Source organism: Fringilla coelebs, assembly GCF_963513975.1.
Source record: "Fringilla coelebs genome assembly, chromosome: 16".
Taxonomy (NCBI): Eukaryota; Metazoa; Chordata; class Aves; order Passeriformes; family Fringillidae; genus Fringilla; species Fringilla coelebs.
This window is the reverse complement of record NC_140042.1, coordinates 13678643-13697845: the sequence shown is the minus strand read 5'-3', so window position 1 is coordinate 13697845 and position 19203 is coordinate 13678643. Positions and strand designations below refer to the sequence as shown.

Genomic DNA, 19203 nt, shown 5'->3' with positions numbered 1-19203 from the left:
CTCCCTGTCCCCCGTGGCCCTGTCCCCATCCCGCTGGCGGGGCCAGCTCTCCCTGCGGCGACGAGCGTCTGGAAAACGGCCACCTGGTCCCGCCGCCTTATCGGCCGGGCCCGGCAGCCAGTAGCGGAGGGCCACGAGCCCCAGGGGACCGGCACAACCCGCCCCCAGGTCCCTTATCTTCGTCCACCTCCCTGGACAACATCTTCAGCGCCGGCACCATGCGCGGCTGCGGGTCCCGGCTGGTTTGGCTGCTGGTGCTGTCGCTGGCCTGGCTGGGCCCAGCTCTGGGGGGCGAGGATAAGAATGAAGAGGTGATAGAAGAGGAGGAAAAGGAGAAGGAAGAGGATGAAGTGCTCTCAGATGAGATCAAGGAGGAGGACAATGTCCTGGTGCTCCATGAGCACAACTTTGCCCGTGCCCTGAGCGAGCACCAGCTGCTGCTGGTGGAGTTCTGTGAGTGCCCCCAGGGCGGGCAGGGGCGTGGGCAGGGACGCCGTGGGGCAGGGAATATTGGCAGGGAGGATCGGCCGTGGCTGAGTGTGGGCAGAACACGTACATGGATACAGGTACAGCAGGGTACAGGACACTGGAGGGATGGTAGGTGGGGTGGGCAGGGGCAAGGCTGTGGGACAGAGGGGCAAGAGCACAGGCCATGTGACAGGGCACAGGATGGGGACACACACGTGGAGCAGGGACAGAGGCAGAGCATGGGTGAGGGATGTGTAGCACCAGCGAGGGACACAAGACATGGTGTGGGTGTGGGACGGGGCACCAGCTGGGGCCCAGTGGGCTCACACAGCCATTGGGCTGTCCCCACACCTGTCCCCGCTATCAATGCTGTCCCCTACCCACAGACGCGCCGTGGTGTGGGCACTGCCAGCGGCTGGCTCCTGCCTTTGCCCAGGCAGCCACTGAGCTGAGGAATGAGTCCAGCCCGGCCCGGCTGGGCAAGGTGGATGCCACGGCACAGACAGCCCTGGCCACTGAGTTTGGCATCACCTCCTACCCCACGCTCAAGCTCTTCCGTGATGGCAACCGCACCCACCCCCTGGAATACACCGGTAGGGCCGAGGCACCGCACAAGGTCCCTGGCACCCATCGAGGCGGGCACTGCCATGGGCTGGGGTGGGGGGCAGGGGCTGATGGCTGATGGTGGCACTGTCCTTGTGGGGGTCAGAGGGTGGTGATGGAGAGAGATGGAGAGGTGGAGATGGTGGCAATGTCCTGGTGGTGATAACGGACAGGTGACAGTGTGATGTACGAGGTGATGATGGTGGGCAGTACCACGGTGCTGGTGGTGGATGGCTGAGGTTGGTGGCGCAGGGAGAGGTGGCAGCCTGGAGAGAGGTGTCAGGTGACATCTGTGTGCCAGGCCGCATGGACAGCCAGGGCATCGTGCGCTGGATGCAGCGCCGGGCTGGCCCCAGTGCCACGCTGCTGCAGGACACGGACACCACAGCAGCCTTCATCAACTCCCAGGACTTGGTGGCCATCGGCTTCTTCAAGGTGGGCTGGGGCAGGCTGGGGCTGGACCATGGCCATGGCTGTGCCTGTGGCCCTGGCTGTGGCACTCACGGGTGGCTGTGCAGGACCTGAAGGGTGAGGCAGCCCAGACGTTCTTCGAGGTGGCTGCTGAGATGGTGGACCTGATATTTGGCGTGGCAGAGGCAGCTGAGCTCTTCCAGGCGTACGGGCTGTCAGATGACACTGTCTGCCTGTTCAAGAAGGTGAGGGGGTGGCAGGGGGGTGGTGGGGTCATCCTGCCCTCCCCTCAGCACTCACAGGCCCCTGCCTGGGCAGTTTGATGAGAAGCAGACAAACTTCCCTGTGGACCCGGCACGGGGGCTGGACACGGCCGAGCTCACCCGGCTGCTCCGCATCCACAGCCTGCAGCTGGTGATGGAGTTCACCAACGAGGTACAGCCTGTCCCCAGCCCTGCCACTGTCCCCTGAGGGCCATGGCTGCCCTGCCCTCATTCTCCTCCTCCTCCCCAGACGTCCAACCAGATCTTCAGTGCCAAGATCCCCCATCATATGCTGCTCTTCCTCAACAAGTCCTCACCGGAGCAGCTGTCGCTGCGGGACAGCTTCAGGGCAGCTGCTGGTGACTTCCGTGGTGAGGTGAGGCGGCCCCATGGAAGGGACACGGAAGGTGGCTTTGGGACTCCCCAGCCTCAGCGTCCCCCATTCCCTGCCCAGGTGCTCTTTGTGGTGGTGGATGTAACTGGCCACGGCGCCGACGTCCTGCCCTTCTTTGGCATGACCGCTGCTGACGCCCCCACCCTGCGCCTGGTCAAGATGAAGAACAACCGCAAGTACCAGATGGAGCAGGACAACTTCTCGGATTCGGCCATTCGCACCTTCATCCAGGCGGTGCTGGACGGCAAGGTGAAGGTGAGGGATGCAGCACGGTGCCACTCTGCCCTGTGGGGAGAGATGGGCTGTTGGCTCAGAAGCCTAAGGATGATGGTTGTGTGGTGAACAGCAGGGACCTGTTTGCTGATGCTCCTGCAGCCAGGCTTGAGGATTTGGGGATTTGTTATGGGCAGGGGGGGGAAGGAGACTGCTGCCGTGGAAACACGCAGAGCTGGGATGGCAGCAGAGGGGAAGATGTGGTCCGAAAGGCAGCACAGGAACATACCCCTGCCCCAGCCTGCACTGTGCCCCACCCCTCTGGAGCTGCCCAGCCCAGGCTGTGGCTGTCCTGACTGTCCCCACAGCCTCACCTGCTGAGTGCAGAACCCCCTGAGGACTGGGACACGCGGCCTGTTAAAGTCCTGGTGGGGAAGACCTTTGAGCAGGTGGCTTTTGATGAGACCAAGAACGTATTCGTCAAATTCTGTAAGCGCCACCCATGTCCCTCCCTGAGCTCTGCCGTGGGGCTCATCCCCACCACGACAGCCCCAGCCCTGTCCCAGCCCCCTGCCCAATGTGCCCACCCCACAGACGCACCGTGGTGCCCCCACTGCCAGGCCATGGCGGCCGCCTGGGAGGAGCTGGCCGAGCGCTACAAGGACCGCGAGGACATCGTCATCGCCGAGATGGACTCCACGGCCAACGAGCTGGAGAACATCACCATCCACGGCTACCCCACCCTGCACTACTTCCCCGCAGGGCCGGGCAGGAAGGTAGGTGTGGGCACTTGTGGGGTCACCAGCACCTGGGGGACGGTGGCACCCTCAGTGCCCTCTGCTCTCACGGCTTCAGATGGTTGAGTATAAAAGCAGCCGAGATGTGGAGACCTTCTCCAAGTTCCTGGAAAACGGGGGGACGCTGCCTGAGGAGCCTCCGGTGAGTGAGGTCAGGGGACAGCCCCCCTGCTCAGGGTTGCGGGATGGATCCTGCAGGATGGGGACAGGGAGAGGGTCAGGCAGGGAGTGTGTCCATCCATGCCTCACTGCTGCCTTCTCCAGGTGACCAAGACCCCTGGGAACAGCACGGGCAAGGAGGACCCGAGTGCGCCGCGGATGGATGAATCCCGGGATGAGTTGTGAGCCCTGTCCTACTCAGGCATGTGCCATAAACCACCTGGAAACAATGTGGGCTCTGCTCTGTGTCTGTGTCTCCATGTGCTGGGAGCACCCACCTGTCTAGGGGGCACAGCAGGGCCTCTGTCTCCCTGGGGCAGCAGTGCCATTGCACTGATCCTGGCCATGCTGCCATGGCACCAGGTGGCCAAGGAGCTCTCCATGCTGGCCCTCATGCTGCACTGGTGGGGGTCAGGTGATGGGGGACCAGCTGGGGTCTCTACTTCATGACATACCAGACCCCCCAGGAGCTGCTGTCACAGCCAAGGCAGGCAACATGGGGTTCTACCCGCACCTAAGCCTGGCTTGTAGCCTCTGCCAACTCCAGCACTGTCACCTCTCTGCTGAGCCATTTCTTCAGGAGCAACATGCTGGTCCTGTTAGGTCAGGATGTGCTCAGCCACCCTTTCAGGGAGCTCAGAGCAGCCCCAGTCCCACCCTGTGCTTTTCACCAATTCTGCCCCTCCAGGGAGCTCAGAGCAGCCCCAGTCCCACCCTGTGCCCTTCACCAATTCTGCCCCATTCTCTGTTCATCCCAGAGGCTGCTGAGGGCCTGGGCCTGCTCCACAGGGAAGGAAAAAAAGCAGCAGGCAGTGGGATGTGGGGTTTTATTTCATTTTATCCAAGTACCTTTGAAAAGATCATTGTACAAGTCAGCACATGAGAATGCAGAGGAAATGCCGGGGCTGCACACCACTGTACATATTTACAGGGACCCCCCCAAAAAAAAGGGGGTGACGGAAATCCCGGGCACGCCAACAACCTCACCAGACACACCACCATCAGAACTTCAAAAAATGGAGCAAAACCCCTCGTGACACTGTTCCCGGGCTGAAAACATTTGCAGATTTTGCTGGACTTCACCCAGTGCTTTAGGCAAGTCCAGCCCCTGTTTAAAGGCACTCGGTGACGTGTACAACAGGCGCGGCCATCCCGGCGCCGTGCCCTGGGCTCCCGGCAGCTCCGCACTGCTGGGGCTGGGCACGGCTCTGAGCAGGGCCAGCACCACCCTGCCATGGGATCACCCCCGGGTGGGTGGGCAAGGGCTCCCGAAAGGAGCTGGCACAGAGCAGTGGCTGTGCTGGAGCAGCAGGGCCTGGGCTGGGCGAGGACAGGATGGGGAAGCACCAGCACAGCCCCAGCTTCCTTGCAGCTGAGCAAGCCCAGGAGGCTTCCCAGGGCTGCCTGCTGGCCCTGCAGCAGCCACAAACTGGCATCAACGACCCCCCTGGTGCAGTGCCCTCCTGCTGCCTCCCCTGAGACACAGAAGCTGACAAAAAGATGCAGGACTCATAAAAAGACGTACTTTGTCTTCAGCTTTAATGTCTGCTTCCCCATTATGGCTCTCCTTAAAGAGAGCCCTGCCTGAAGCCAGAGCTTGGCCCAGGGATCTGGGCATGTCTGCACCAGGCACACAGGAGCCAGTGCAGCACCCTCTTGGGAAGCAATCCCTTCTCCATAGGGACACAGGGGACACACAGGAATGTGTAAGCTGTGGGATGCCAGCACACAGCCTGCCACCCTGGCTCTGAGCTGCTCCTTGCTCTGTGGGAAGCCCCCAGTCCCACCAGGCACTGACCCTTCTATCCCCTGGGGATTTACTCGGTTGCAAGGAAGCTCAGGAGGAGAAAAAAAGACCCATCCTACCACGTCCAGCAGCTGAGCCTGCCGAGGGGGCCACAGATAACTCCTTCCAAATGGCTCAATGATCTTCACAGCCCCTTTGGAGCGGAGTCACCCCTTCCACACTGGTGGGGTGAGGGCAGCTCTACCCCGTGGTGCTCCAGAGCCATCCATGCCGGGAGAACGGGGCAGGGCGCCGGGAAAGCGCGGAGCAGCTGAGTCTGATGGATGGCTGTACACTTTGGGTGAGTTCTGCAGTACCTGTATGTTTTACATTTACATAAGAGCACTGTGACATTGGAAATATTTTCCTTTTATTACAATATATCAAAAATATGCAGCTTTAGTAAACAAGGTCATATTACACTTTCTAATGCACTGTACAATGCTACATTACACTTATATTCGGTATGGAGAGGGAGCCCAGGCTCCCACTGGCAGGTTTGTGGGGTGAAAGGGCATCCACTGGCATCCTGGAGCTTGCCCAGATCCGTGCTGGAAGGCGGAGTTGCTGCCCTCTGCCCTGGGCTCGCCTGGTGCCCGTGGTGGCAGCATCCGCCCCAGGCCTTCTCCTCCGGTCCCAGAGTCCTTCACAGTCCTGTCCTCACTGCCCTGGAGCCTAATCAATCTTCTCCACCTTCCCAATGATCTTCTCTTCAAAGATGGGCAGGATGGTGTCATCCTCCCGCACCTCCTCGAAGACCACACCACAGTCGAACTCGTCACTCACTTTCTTAAAGTAATACCTGAAAAAAGCAGAAATGTGGAAGGGGGAAGAGGAAAAGAAAGCAGGTGAATGGTCAAAGGGCACCATGATCCCCAAACCTGGGTACAGCCCTTCATGGCTCTGAGCTCATGGAGCACAGGAGGCTACTGCCCCAGACATGGAGGGAATTGAAGCCACCTTCCTGCCCCTGCCCTCAACAGTGACCACAAAAAGTGTTAGCATGGTCAGGAGCTCCAGCCCTGAATCCAAGCCCATTCATGGCTCTCCCAAAAGCAGTGGCTCCACCTGTGTTGGTGGAGCACTTCCAGGCATGATTTCCATGGCAGCTTTTACTTGGAAGTGGGATCTTGGAGAGCTCCACACCCCATGTCTGACTGCTTTAGGACTCTGGCAGGACCCAACCTCCCTGCCCTCACCAAAGGGAACTTTGAGAGGAGCTAGAACAGCTCTGAATTTAGAGGGTCCTCACAGCATCGCTGAGCACTGACTGCACCTACCCAGGAACCCGCAGGGCAGCTCAGCAGCTCCTGCTGGAGGCGCAAACCACGATGCAGGACGTTTCTGCTACAAAACCCAACCTCCCTCTCCCCTGCTCACCTGCCTCTTCCCCAGCCCAGGTGCCCTGGCCATGCTGCCACATCCCCAGCACAGCACGCCCCAAGGAAGCCCTCCAGACCCACCTCCACCCACCCTCCCCTCTGCGGGGACAGCGGCATCTGCCAGGGGTCACCAACAGCTGCTGGCAGGCGGGGAGCAGCCCTTACCTGTAGTTCCCTTTCTTGGTCAGCAGCTCCTTGAACTGTCCCAGTGTCACCACGCGGCCCTTGACGAGGGTGCGGTAGGGGATGGGCTCCCCGCAGAAGTAATAGGCCACCACGATGTTCTCGCAGGGCTGCGCCGCGCCGCTGCCCGGCCGCTTCTGGGGCTTCAACCTGCTGTGCACACACACGAGGGACCTGCTCAGTGCCAGCCAGGGGGCTCACAACCATCCTGCTGGGTACCTGCCAGCGCTCGGGGCTGCTGGGTGAAGGAGCAGGAGCAGGTCAGGGCCCCCCTGGGCTGGTGGGTGGCAGTGCAGTCCCTGAGCATCGCCTGCTCCCACCAGCAGCTCTCCGGGCATGCAGACACACACACACACACACCCACACACCAAGATTGGTCAAGGAGCACTTGGACAGGCTGAACAAGGCCTGAACACAGCTACAAGGAGGGTGCAGGCTCTAACTCAGCCCCCTTGTGCTGTCTCCAGGCTTTGAGAGTGTATGGCCCTCCCCACAGCATGGTTTGGGGAGTCACTGGCAAAGCAGCCCAGGCCAAGGCAGCAGAGCCAGGTCACCATCATCTCCATCACCATCTCACAGGCTCCTGGGGCCCACCAGCACACAGGGCTGGAGCACCATCCCACAGGGCATGACCATGCAGACAGTGCCCAGACTGCTTGGGATTATTGTCACCATGGCCAGAAAGGCCCAGCAGGACTTTGCAGTGCCCACATCTGCAGGCAGGATGTTCCTGCACCCCACAGCTCCCCTGGGCACCTCTCCCAGAGTAGCTGGAGGTCTGAGGGGATGGAGCTCCCAGCATGGCATGTCCTGGAGACTCTGCTGCCTGCCCTGTCCATGCAGGGTGCCAAGGCAGCTGCCATCCCCAAAACCTCAGTGACTTTACACCTCCTGTGTTTTCCCAGCTCTCAAAATGCTGGTCTGGTCTTTGCTTCCAGCCCACACACCAGGTTCAGCTATGTGGTGCCATCACTAGACTGAAACTGTCAGCGCAGCCCTCACCCCATTTTCAGAGACAGACAAAAGCAACAATAATTCAGCTCAGGGTACTTTGCCCTTCTCAGAGCCTTTCATCTGGGGTGCTGAAAAGGCTGCACAAACACTGGAGCAGCCTACACAAATTGGTACCTTGGCATGCGTGGTCTGAGCCAGAGGCAGCCTTCCCCTTCAAAGTCACATAAAACACATTTGGCAGCTTTAAAAAAAAATATTTTAAAAGCACACTGGATAAAAAAAGATGATTTTGTATTTACATGACTGGAAAGTTGCTGTAAAAACCATAGAATCTGCCAAGCACATGAGGTAATCGCAGTTTTGGAAATGACTCTGACCTTAACCTTTAAACAGTGGCTGGCGGGCAGAGCACCTTTTCATGGTGCGCCCACATAAACACTGGCACTGCAAACCAACATCAGACACAGCCTTTCCACCTCTTCCTACAGGCATGAGGGGTCTAAAGTTCAGCTGAACAATCTTCTGGGTGCCTGCTCTGCCTGTGAGACCTTTGGAGAAGATGCAGCCCTCTGAGAGGGAAGGGTCTGCTCCTGGTGCCAGCAGAGCTCCCGGAGCCTCTCCCATCCCTGAATCAAAATACAGGATGCCCTTTAGCTAGAAAAACATTAAGGAATTGAGTCATCCTTGGAAAAAAAAATATAAGGCATTTAAAGGGAAAATGGGTCATAAATTCAGGCAAATTCTATGAATCCTGTGAGCCAGAAGTTAATTGAAGGGGTTTGGAAAACCTCAAAGTCCCTAAGATTCTCTTAATCCTGGTAGAGACGAGTCATGACTAAGAGAGGGCTGCTGTGTGCCTGGGGACTGGGGACACGGTGACGAGCCTGGAGCAGGAGCAGAGCTGCTTCCTCAGGGCTGCTGTTCTCCTTTGCCTGGGGAGATGGAGAGGACTGGACACCCCTGAGCTCTGCTGTGGCAGAAGCAAGAGGGGGACTGTGCCAGTGGCTGGCAGTGTCCTTCCTCCTGCTGCGCACTTCACACCTGAAAGGCCATTCCTGAATGTACTCAGCCTGACTCCAGTGAGATGCGCCCTGAAAATGATGCCCGAAGTGATGCCCAAAAATTATCTTGACAGGCAAAGAGGGGAGACTGACCAGCCTTTAGCTCCCTAAGCCTTCCTTTTCCCCCTTTTTGAAAATGGGGGCTATGCTTTCCCTTTTCCAGTCAGTGGGAACTTGTCCAGACTGCCATGACTTCTCAAACATGATGGACAGTGGCTCAGACACTTCATCCACCAGTGCCCTCAGGCCCTGTGGATGGATTTCATCAGGTCCCATGGACCTGTGCACCTTCAGGTTCTTTAGATGGTCTCAAACCTCATCTTCTCCTACTGTGGGTGGCTCTTTTTTCTCCCAGTCCCTGCCTTTGTTTGTGACTCGGGTGCTGTGGCTGGAGCACTCATTGCTGAAGACCAAAGCAGAAAAGCAACTGAGTACCTCAGCCTTGTGCATGTCCCAGGTAACCAGCTCTCCCATTTCCTCCCAGACAGGGCCCACATTTTCCCCAGTCTTCCTTTTATCATCAATGTACCAAGAGAAGATTTTCCTGTTGCTTTAATTCTATCAGCGGAACTCACACACCCCCCAGACTGCAGCCACAGAGCTCTAGCAGGCTGAAGCAGAGCTGATGAATATGGAATCACTGACACAGTGATTACATTGTACATCCACTGACAAGGTAATTTTCCAAGAGCTCCCCTAAGGAGAATGAAACAACACAACTGTCTCCACTTTCGTCATCGCCAAGAGATCTCCTGAGACTTTGGCTTGCACATAAAGGCCATCAGACCGACTCTGAGCCCTGCCTCATTAAATCTGCCACCTGCACCCATCTCCTGGGTGTCAGTGTGACCCAGAAATACTGCCAGGTACCACACCCTGCCCCTTCTGAGATCACCTCCCATTGCTGTGTTTGTCACAAGCACAAAATACCATCCAGCAGGGAAACAGCAGCACTCATCCTCCTCACTGCATCTGCACCTCAGTCCTGAGCCACAGCAGTGCATCCCACCAGTGCTGGGACAGGGAACCCACGGCTGGATTGCAGCACCAATCCAACCTTGCTGTCATGCAAAGGTGTTCAGCTGGCTCCAACTCAATCCTGGGGCTGGAGAACTCTGGAAAGCCCAAAATGCACCCAGCAGATGTTACCAACCACTGGTTCTGCTCCTCTTCCAATCCTGGGCCAACACAATTAATTCCAAAGTGATTTCATGCTCAATGTTCTCCCTGCTTGCAAAAAATTCTTTCTCTGAGGAGCTGGTATTAATTACTACAATCCAGCTGTGAAATGTGAGACTGAGCTACAGGAAACAGCTCAAAACCTGTCTGTCCATGGAAAAACCTGATGGTCACTGGGACACCAATGCTAGGCACTGGTGTGCTGCTGGATCTGCAGGTCATTAACACTGGATGGTCAATCCTGAATTGCTTGCCAGCAGCAGCCAGGTTGCTATCTCAGAGATCAGGAAATCAGGGTCATTCTAAATGCTGTGATTAGGGAGAGAAATGCTTTTTCTGGAAGAATATTTACAATTCCCAGCACAGTGACTGCAGGTGCCTCACTGATTTACAGTGGGGCAGTGCTGGGGTGGGAGCAGGGCTGTTGGCAGTGGGCAGTTTGGTGGGGAAGGCTGTGCCAGAGGGGAGTGTGTGCAGAGCTGGAGAACCCTACTGGCAAGGCCAGTCTGGCTGTAGAAAGCTGGCACAGCGTGCTCTCCACCCACAGCCAGCTCAGCTGGAGCCTCAAGGACACCTCTGGGCTCACCTCCACCTCTCTGTGCTTCCCCAAGGCTATTGACAAACCTGGGACACTGGGTCTAATTTCCCAGAGCTCTTCAAAGCTCCTGACTGAAATAAATGGTGTTTTCATGGGAGCTACCCTCAGTTTCAACTTTGTTCTCACTGAGCTGTGGGATCTATTTCAAAGTGGGCTCCTGGGCTAACCAGAGCAGGAGCTTTCTAAAAACTGCCAGCTCAGGTGTGCTTCAGCTGTAGCAGCCAATCCTACCAAAATCCAGCAGAGAGATTTCAACATCCAGAAATCTTTAGCTCCTTGGGGACCACTGCATCCATTTTTGCCTGCTACTGGACACAGACACATCTACTTTTCATAAGCAGTTCCCCACTGGTGAATGTCACTCTGGTTTTCCAGGCATGGGGCAGGGCTGGGGGATCACTGCATCACTGGGAGAAGAGCCAGACCTCGTGGAGAGGCTGTGGAATCAGAGCAGTCCAGCACTGGGACTGCTCAGCCCATCCTGCTGCTGGCATGCCTGGCATTTACCACACACCATGGGCTTCCTCTGCAAGCCACTCCTATAATAGAGGCCAAATTAGTGTCAAAATATTAATTGCATAGCCCAGGCTGCTCTTTTCAAAGTGTGTACAGACATTTCTGGGGAAGGTGCATGAATTTAGTACAACTATAAATGACTCTACTTATAAACCCCATCCAATTACACACGCCAAAGGTGGATCACATAAACTTGGCTTAACCTGGCTTGGGAAAGCCCTCTAATTACCTGGCCTTCAATCAATGCTCTGACATGAATACACAGAAATCTGCTGTGTACACGTGGTCACTGCAAGCAAAAATAACTGGAGCCTGACAATTAAGAGCTTCTTTTTAAAATTACATTTGTGTTTCTATGAGTCAGGCTGCAAAGTGTCAAGTTTTCAGAGGACAGCTGGAGAGCTGTGAAAGGTTTTTAATGGACAAAGTGCTTTTAGCTGTTAACAGTAATTATCTAGCACTTCCAAAATGCTTTTCACCAGAGAGCTCCGTGTGCCTTGCAAATGATGTCTCCTGAAAGATAACACAGAGCAGGAAAATGAGCTCTGCAACAGCCATTAAGCTGAGTCACAGGGAGATGCAGTGACTTGGATATGGTCACACAGAGTCAGAGCTGCTGCAGGAGGGCTCCAGCACAGAGCTCTCATCCAGAGGCCACCAGCAGCCTTTGCTGGAAGCTTGTGTGAGATGGAGATAAACAGCACAGACAGATTTGTCTTCTGCACTTAATTCTGCTGCATCCTGATGAATTCTGCTCCTGCACCAAGCTCTGAAATCATTGTGTGACTGTGAATGAGTGGAGAGCCAGCGAGCACCAGGGGAGAGAGCTGTCCCAGCCGTGCCCCTTTTAGATGTGCTCCCTCTGCCCAGCCCCTTCCCACCCTGCCAGGAGCATTTCCAGCCTCTCCATCCACATTTCACAAGCCCAGGGCCTCAAGGTGGATTTTTCCATTTGCACCACCACGTCAGCAGGACTGAGGAAGACTTCTCTGACCTCTCTGCATGCTGGAGACCAGAGCAGAGGACACGGCCATCCCTCAGAGCAGTCTCTCCCACACAGAATCAGACCATATCATCCTACCTTTGCTTAAGGGGGAGCTTTCCAGCCCTTTTTTCCTCCTCTTCCAACCTCCTGCGAGCTTCCTCCAGCTGGGTGAGAGGGTTGGGGGCTGGGTTGGGTGGCATGGTAGGATCTTGAATGAAGGGGTGGGAAGGCTGGACGACGTTGCGGAGCTGCGCGCTGACCCAGGGGTGCACGGTCACCGGCCGCTCGATGGACAGGGGCCGCACCAGGTCGTGGGACAGCTGCTTCTTAGCACCTGAAGAGCTACACACAAACACAAAGGTTTCACATGGAGCACTGAGATGCTCTGCACAGGCACACAGGCATTCCCAGATGGACCTGCTGCTGGACGCAGGCACCACTGGGAAGCTCCTCACGGCACGGCTTTCAAGGGTGCAACACCAAAATCTAAAGAAGATTTTGAGCAAGTCCTGAGACAAACCCTGAAACAAACCCCCCAGATACATGTGAGGGCTCCCATCAATCCCATAGATAAAAATGCACCCAGAAAAAGGCAGCTCCATCTTTTGTGGCATTCTCCCACAGGATGCCCTCCCCTGCCTACCACGTGCCATGTTATTCACCTTGGAACCACAGCAACAATTTCCAAGATTGCCCTGGGGCTGCAACATCCTGCCATGGCCACGAGTTACCCTTCAGAAACAACAGCCCTCAAGTAATCCTCAGTCTCCTAAGGGTCTAAACCCTTGCATTCCCAAGATGTCTGGGAGGAAGGCAGCCTGCTGACACATCTCCCTTGTGCAGGGGATGCAATACAAGAGTGTTGTCATCCCTTGTTCTGCCAGCCCTTACCCATGGTTTGTTTTCTTATGCCTGCTGATCTCCTTCTCTCCTTCTATGATCCACTGAAGGATCTTCTGGTTTTTCTCCACATCTTCAGGAGATCCTGGCATCTCATAGTTGGCACCATCACTTTTCCCTGAATCGGTCTTCTTAACATTCCTTTTTGAGAGCAGACTTGCTTTCCCACTGCAAGAACAAAGCTTGGGACATTAGTGCTTTGCTTATGCCAACCACCAGAGGGGCAGAGGGTGGACACATCTATCTCCAGACATGTTCCACAGCTCCACCAAAGCTCAAACCACCTATGCCACAGTTCAGGCTAAGAGTAAGACTACCTAGACCTGGGCACAACAACTCCTCTGCCCAACAACTGGTGGCTCCTCTGACCAAATGAGCCATGGCAAGATCTCCTGCCATGAGAAGGGCTGTGATAAATCCCCAGCTCTTTGCTCACAGCAGGAGGTTATCCATTGTCTGTCTCTCCACTGCTTGAAACCTGGGTCCTTCCAATCACCCTCAGATTCACTGATACCCCAAACCCTGACTTGCCATGCCCACAGTTTGCTTCTCACCCTCAACTGAACGAGGCTTCACCTCATGGTGGAAGATCACATCCTAGCAGGGTGGGAGGCCCAGTCAACTCAACCACCACAGCCAGAGGGAAGGCAGGCTGTAGCCAACGCTCTGGCTACACCTGTGGCTGCAGCAAAGGCTCCTGCAGGAATGCTGTGGCACACACAGCCACGCAGAATCCTCCTGTGCTGGCCTGTCATTCCATGAGACTCCCACTGTCCTAATCATCCACTTGCTCTACTGCACAGGACCTTGCTCCTGCATGTTCACTAACACACATACAAAAAGGGAAAAACAACCTGAACTCCACAGAGGAGCAGCAATCCCTTGGATAACTTTGCTGATTTTTTTTGGAAAAAGCCTGAGGAGGAATTGCTGCAGATCTACAAAGGCAGGGCAAGCTGACAACGTCTCTGCTTCTCCCAGCATGAGGACTACTGGGTATCAAATGCCACTCCACAGCATCAGGTTGGGTGCAAACAAAATAATGCTGTTTTCTGCAGGTTGTCACTGACCCACAGACACAGTCATGGGGGGCTGGGGGAACAGAACACCAGCTGGGTTCAACAAAGAGTGAGAGAAGCCACCACAAGAGACTGCTGGCTGCCAAACAAGACCATTTGGATGCAAATCCTTGTCTTGTGAAGCTTCTAATTCAGGGACTGCCAGGAACTGGGAGTTTGTGCCAGAGGAAGGACAGCTCTGAGCGTGTCCTTAAAAAAATCTCATTAAATATATGCTGTAGCTGCTGCTAGAAGGAAAATCTTGTATCTCGATGGGGCTTTGGGTTGGCCCAGCATGGCCATGCTCATCTCTGTTGAAGCAACAACCCTCTCCCCACACAAACACGGTGGATTTAAGTGCCTCTCCCTCCTGAAGAGCAGTCTGCAGTTTGCTTTGGCTGCCTCTGCACTCTGCCTCCCTCCTGCTACCCCAGAAAGCTGATCCTGACTGCTGCAGACCCAGCCAACCTGCCTTCACTAACTGTCCCACCCCTGGTACACTGCAAAGAAACACCCCAAAGCCTCAGCCCTGGGGAGCCACACACACCCAGGGTGAGCACAGCTTTCCCCTGTGGCTGCTCCATCCCCATCCCTCACCATGGCAGCCCTGAGCTGCACTCCCACCTCTGCAGTCACCCAGCAACAGGACCAGCAAAGCCTGCCACAGAAAAGGAGCACCCCCCTCTGCCTGCAGCATGGAAAGGATGGAGGAATTCAAATGGCCAAGGAAAGATGGACAACAGGCTGCAAGGGCAGCACTGCAGTGTCCATTGCTTTATCAGGAAGAGAAAGGAGCCCTTCTGGTGAATGGGTTCAGCCTTCCAACAAATCAGGTGGGGTGCTGTCCTCTCATAAACACCTTAAGAGACCTGTTTCTATGACCCAGACCTCGAGACACAGCCCCAACATCCAACTCCTGGTGCATGGAGAAGCAGACCAGCAGCTGCAATTTCTAAGCATCTCCACTGCTTTGAGGAGCAGAAAATCTATTTTAGAACCAAGGCCAACAAAAATCCTGGTTCGAGGGTGTCTTTCAGTACCAGATCACAGAGATAAAAAGGACTCTATAAAGGTTATCAGGGCATATCCCAAATGACATGCCAGCATAAGCTGACACAGGAAAAGGCTGAACTGCTGATTCCCTGACATGCTACAGCCTGTTCATGGAAGAGCTTCCTACAGCAGTCATGGCTTTGGGAATCCTATTGGGTGTTCCTTGACTCACCTGTAGCCTAAAGAGTCCATGGGGACAGGGGCCATGCCCAAGTTTTCACTGTAGTTTCGTGACTTTGTTGCATAGTTATGTGAATCTACATTCCAAGCAAAGCTGTTCTGCACTCGCTGCGTGGCCTCAGCCTCGATCTGCTCTTTTGGTTTCATCATGCTGTGGTGATGGATGTGGTGGTAGACATGTTTATGGTGGTATAAGTTAGCTGCATCCAGTTTCATTCCTGATTTTGTAGCGTGCTTGCCATGCCCTGGAGGAATTGTTCCTAGTGTCCCTGACAGCTTTCCTAAGTGGCCACTTTCTGGGGACCGTGGCTTAGGAGAGTGACGGCCAGGCCCTGGAGATTGGCAGCCTGGAGTTTTCATCACACGCTGCACGTGCTCATCCAGGATGCTTTCGGGGTTTTCCTCATGGGCATCTCTCATCTGCATCCCAGCACAGCCCATCTCAGCATAACGAGGAGCAAAGTGGTGGAAGGCTTGGGCAGAAGGCATCTTGTGGCTCATCATTGAGGGACCAGAAGAGATATCTGCATCCTCACCTTCTTCTTCCTGCAAGAAACACAGGGACAATCAGAGAATGACAGCAGAGTGGTGGAAGGGATCCCTAGTCCCACCTTCTCCTGCAGCAGGAGTGCTGCTAACCCTTAGGCCAGGCCTGGTTTAGTCCAGTCAGATCTTGAAAACCTTTAAGATGATGGAGATCCACCATCCCTCTGGAGACCTGTCCCAGACTGACAGGATGCTCAAGCCAAGCCTGTGCAGTCTGGGTGCCACCAAGCAGAGCAGCTCAGGTCTCTGTGTCTGCTTCTGGAGCCACCATTAGCAATGTTCTCCCCACACCACCCAAGGAGCTCTGCCAGGCAGCCCACACATCACAACCAGGCTTACAAACACAGCTGACAAGCCTAACAACTCAACTGGAGCAGGCACAGCCTTACTCCAAGTCCCCTGAAGGTGGTTCTGCAACAACCAGCAGCAGAAACATAACTTGCCACAGTGTACCTTCAGCTTCCTACGTGCCTTTGGTAAGGCATTGCTTCAAAGCCCATCAGATAAAGCCCAGAGCTACAGGATATGCAGCAAATCAGTTCTGAGTCAGGTGAGACCAGGGGGGTTTTCTCACCCAAATTACTGTTTCACAGGGCAAAGCCAAGAGAAGGCTTTGGAACAGGAGGGAGCAAGTGAAGGTCGACAGCTGCACGAATGGCTTTGGAAATCAAACATTGATCTCTCCTGGGCATGTTAAGGCTGGAGTGAAACACTTTGTGAAGATAAAGAAATGGGCTGAAACTAACTGCTTGTTCTTGCAGTTCACACTGGTCTAGGACACGCTGTTAGTGACTCTTAAGTCCTTGCCAGGAAGAATTAAACTCCTCCATGCTGACAGCCACAGTTTTGATGCTGACGGACGACTTTGCGCTCCAACATAAACTCAGGTATTTATGAAGTTTCTTTATTGGAAGTCAGGATTCCTATTTGTTTTAATTACATAAGCAGGATTCCAGTGAGGCCTTTAATCCTGCACTTTTCCTCCTTTGGCACAGTAAAGAAATCAGTTGCAGCACAGGGTATCTCTGCCCTGCCAGATAAATGCGTCTACAGAAAACACTGACTCCCATCAGCTTTGCCTGTCAGATGCCATCCCCCACCATTGCTAACCATCTTCAAAGTCTCAGCTGCCAACCACACAGCAAGAAAGCAAATAACAGACTTCCTCCCAGTGTCACACCTGGGGGTTCAGGCCTGAAGCAGGGACAATGCCAGGCTTTCAAAGTGCCAAAGGCGCGGGTGCTGTAAGCCTGGGGGTGTGACACGATGCTGGTGTCTGGAGGGGACACAGCACTTACAGATCACTCTGAGGAGCTTCAGAGGCACCTTTCATCTACAGCCACAGGCCACAGCTTGCCAGCCACCAGCCCTGGGCACCGAGCTCAGGGACAAGGCATAATGAGGGATGTGCTGACTACATCCCTGCCACTGAGGAGAGCATTTAGTAGCAGTTTGTGATACCCAGTGACACCCTCAGCACTTGGAAGGTTTTAGGAGCTGGTACCTCCCAGGTTTAAACACTAACTGATGTGCAGGGCAGGACCTGGCCCTGGCACAGATCCCTGAAGAATGGCAGCATGTCCTTTCTGCTCAGCCCAGAACTCTGGCAGTGCTGTCACACCTGAGTAGGGTGGCATGAGAGTGAGAACCTAGGCTGGTCCACCCAAATGGGTGCCTGGGATTTTGGAAATCCTCTGGCTGCCCAGAACTCCATTTTGCAAGTAATGGGGACTTTTGCTTCAAGACTGAGATCAGGATGGGCTAAGGGGAGAAAAGGCTCTCTCAGTTCATGTTAGCTCAGCTCATCTGTGTCAGTGAGAAGATCTGGACCCCCAGCAGGAGCAGTTGCTCCTGGGGTGGGTCTATAGAGACCTGCCTTACCACCCCCAGCACTGGCCTCAACCTCACATCAAGCAGGAACATCCCAACAGTGACACAACAGCAGTGCATAAAGGAATTGGGGTGCTTATCCCAACCTGCTGTCTTTCCTCAAGCAGGACAACAGTTTGAGTCAAGGTTGTAGGAACCAATTCTGCTGAATCTTATCACTGTGCTCAGACTGCAGGGAAAAATACAACATTCATGGTGTGGGCTCTGGAGCTATGTTCTGAAACCTCGCTTTGGTGAGCTGGGCAAGGCCTGGAAATGAGCCTGATGGAGATCTGGGCATAGCTTGACAGTGAGCTGTGCAAGACCTGGCAATGGGCAAAGCTTGGCAGTGAGCTGGGCAAGGCCTGGCAAGAAGCTGGGAAGAGCTTGGCAGGGAGTTGGGCACAGCCAGGCAGTGGAGTTGGCACAGCCTGGCAGTGACCCTGGCACAGCCAGGCAGTGATGTTGACACAGCCTGGCAGTGGTGCTGGCACAGCTGGACAGTGACCCTGGCACAGCCTGGCAGTGATGTTGACACAGCCTGGCAGTGATGTTAGCAGAGCTGGGCAGTGACCCTGGCACAGTCGGGCAGTGATACTGGCACAGCCTGGCAGTGGTGCTGGCACAGCCAGGCAGAGACCCTGGCACAGCCTGGCAGTGACCCTGGCACAGCCGGACACTGATCCTGGCACAGCTGGGCAGTGGTGCTGGCACAGCTGGGCAGTGACCCTGGCAGAGCCAGGCAGTGACCCTGCCACAGCCGCCAGACACTGATCCTGGCACAGCTGGGCACTGATCCTGGCACAGCTGGGCACTGATCCTGGCACAGCTTGGCACTGATCCTGACACAGCTGGGCACTGATCCTGGTATAGCTGGGCACTGATCCTGGCACAGGCGGGCAGCGATCTGGGCGGGCAGGTGGCACTCGGGGCGGGCAGGGAGCCCCGCTGCCATCGCCACTAGATGGTGCTTTGTGGACACGCTATTGTCACAGAGCTCCTCCAGCAGCTCCCACAGGCAGCCGCAGGGAGAGCTGCGGCTCCAACTTCGCTGAGTGCTGAGCTATTTTTACTCCCCAGCAGGGCTGGGGGTGCCCTTGCCTCTGAACGAGGAGCTGAGAGCTGCACTGATGAGCACAGGCAGCGAGACCTCCTGAAACCTCCTCCTCTGCCTCCCCCCGGTCCCACCCATCAGGCTGCTGCTGCCAGGAAGGGAAAACAGCTCTGCTAAGCACCAGAGCCTCTTCCATCATCATGCAAATGATCTCTAGTCAGGCAATGTTTCATGTTCAAATGCTGAGAATCTCAGCATTGCTATGGCTTTGCTTCCCCCTGGCTTATTTTCCATTTGTTCAGCTGAGAGTGATCTGTATGATCCAATACTGATCTCTGTGACAGCAGATTCCATTCATGGACACGAGGCTGAAGTGCCTCAAAAACTAATAAGGGAACATGCACATCCTCTAATCCTCTCCCACGTTTCCCAGAATAATTAGTGAATTCAGCATTTGCTTTTTTGTAAAGCAAAAACCTGAGAGTCTTTTCAGTAAAAGGCATCTGGCTTCAAATCAGATACCTCCTCTCAATGTTACTGCATGATGAGGCTTTGAAAGGGAACCTGCAGGCTGCTCGTTAGAGGGGAGAA

The 19203-nt window shown here is 55.1% G+C and overlaps 2 protein-coding genes across 4 annotated transcripts in view; one reads left to right on the top strand and one right to left on the bottom strand.

The window, feature by feature from the left end:
* Positions 1-218: 218 nt before the first annotated feature.
* Positions 219-3494, top strand: PDIA2 (protein disulfide isomerase family A member 2; the record flags this gene model as incomplete). Its single annotated transcript, XM_084216654.1, has 11 exons — positions 219-453; positions 855-1061; positions 1373-1506; positions 1590-1727; positions 1801-1917; positions 1996-2121; positions 2200-2394; positions 2721-2841; positions 2947-3128; positions 3208-3291; positions 3414-3494. 11 exons carry the CDS (start codon positions 219-221, stop codon positions 3492-3494), a joined length of 1620 nt encoding a protein of 539 aa, XP_084072780.1.
* Positions 3495-4282: 788 nt separating this feature from the next.
* Positions 4283-19203, bottom strand: part of AXIN1 (axin 1) — a 71586-nt gene continuing 56665 nt past the window's right edge. The window contains exons 6-10 of one of the 3 annotated variants that reach the window (XM_084216549.1): positions 15136-15689; positions 12844-13020; positions 12049-12294; positions 6642-6812; positions 4283-5896 (exon numbers count right to left, since the gene is read on the bottom strand). In XM_084216549.1, coding sequence (XP_084072675.1) covers positions 5770-5896; positions 6642-6812; positions 12049-12294; positions 12844-13020; positions 15136-15689 — 1275 coding nt within the window. In that variant the 3' untranslated portion in view covers positions 4283-5769. The remainder of the gene's footprint in view (positions 5897-6641; positions 6813-12048; positions 12295-12843; positions 13021-15135; positions 15690-19203) is intronic. The other 2 variants (XM_084216550.1, XM_084216551.1) reach the window with 2 other exon arrangements.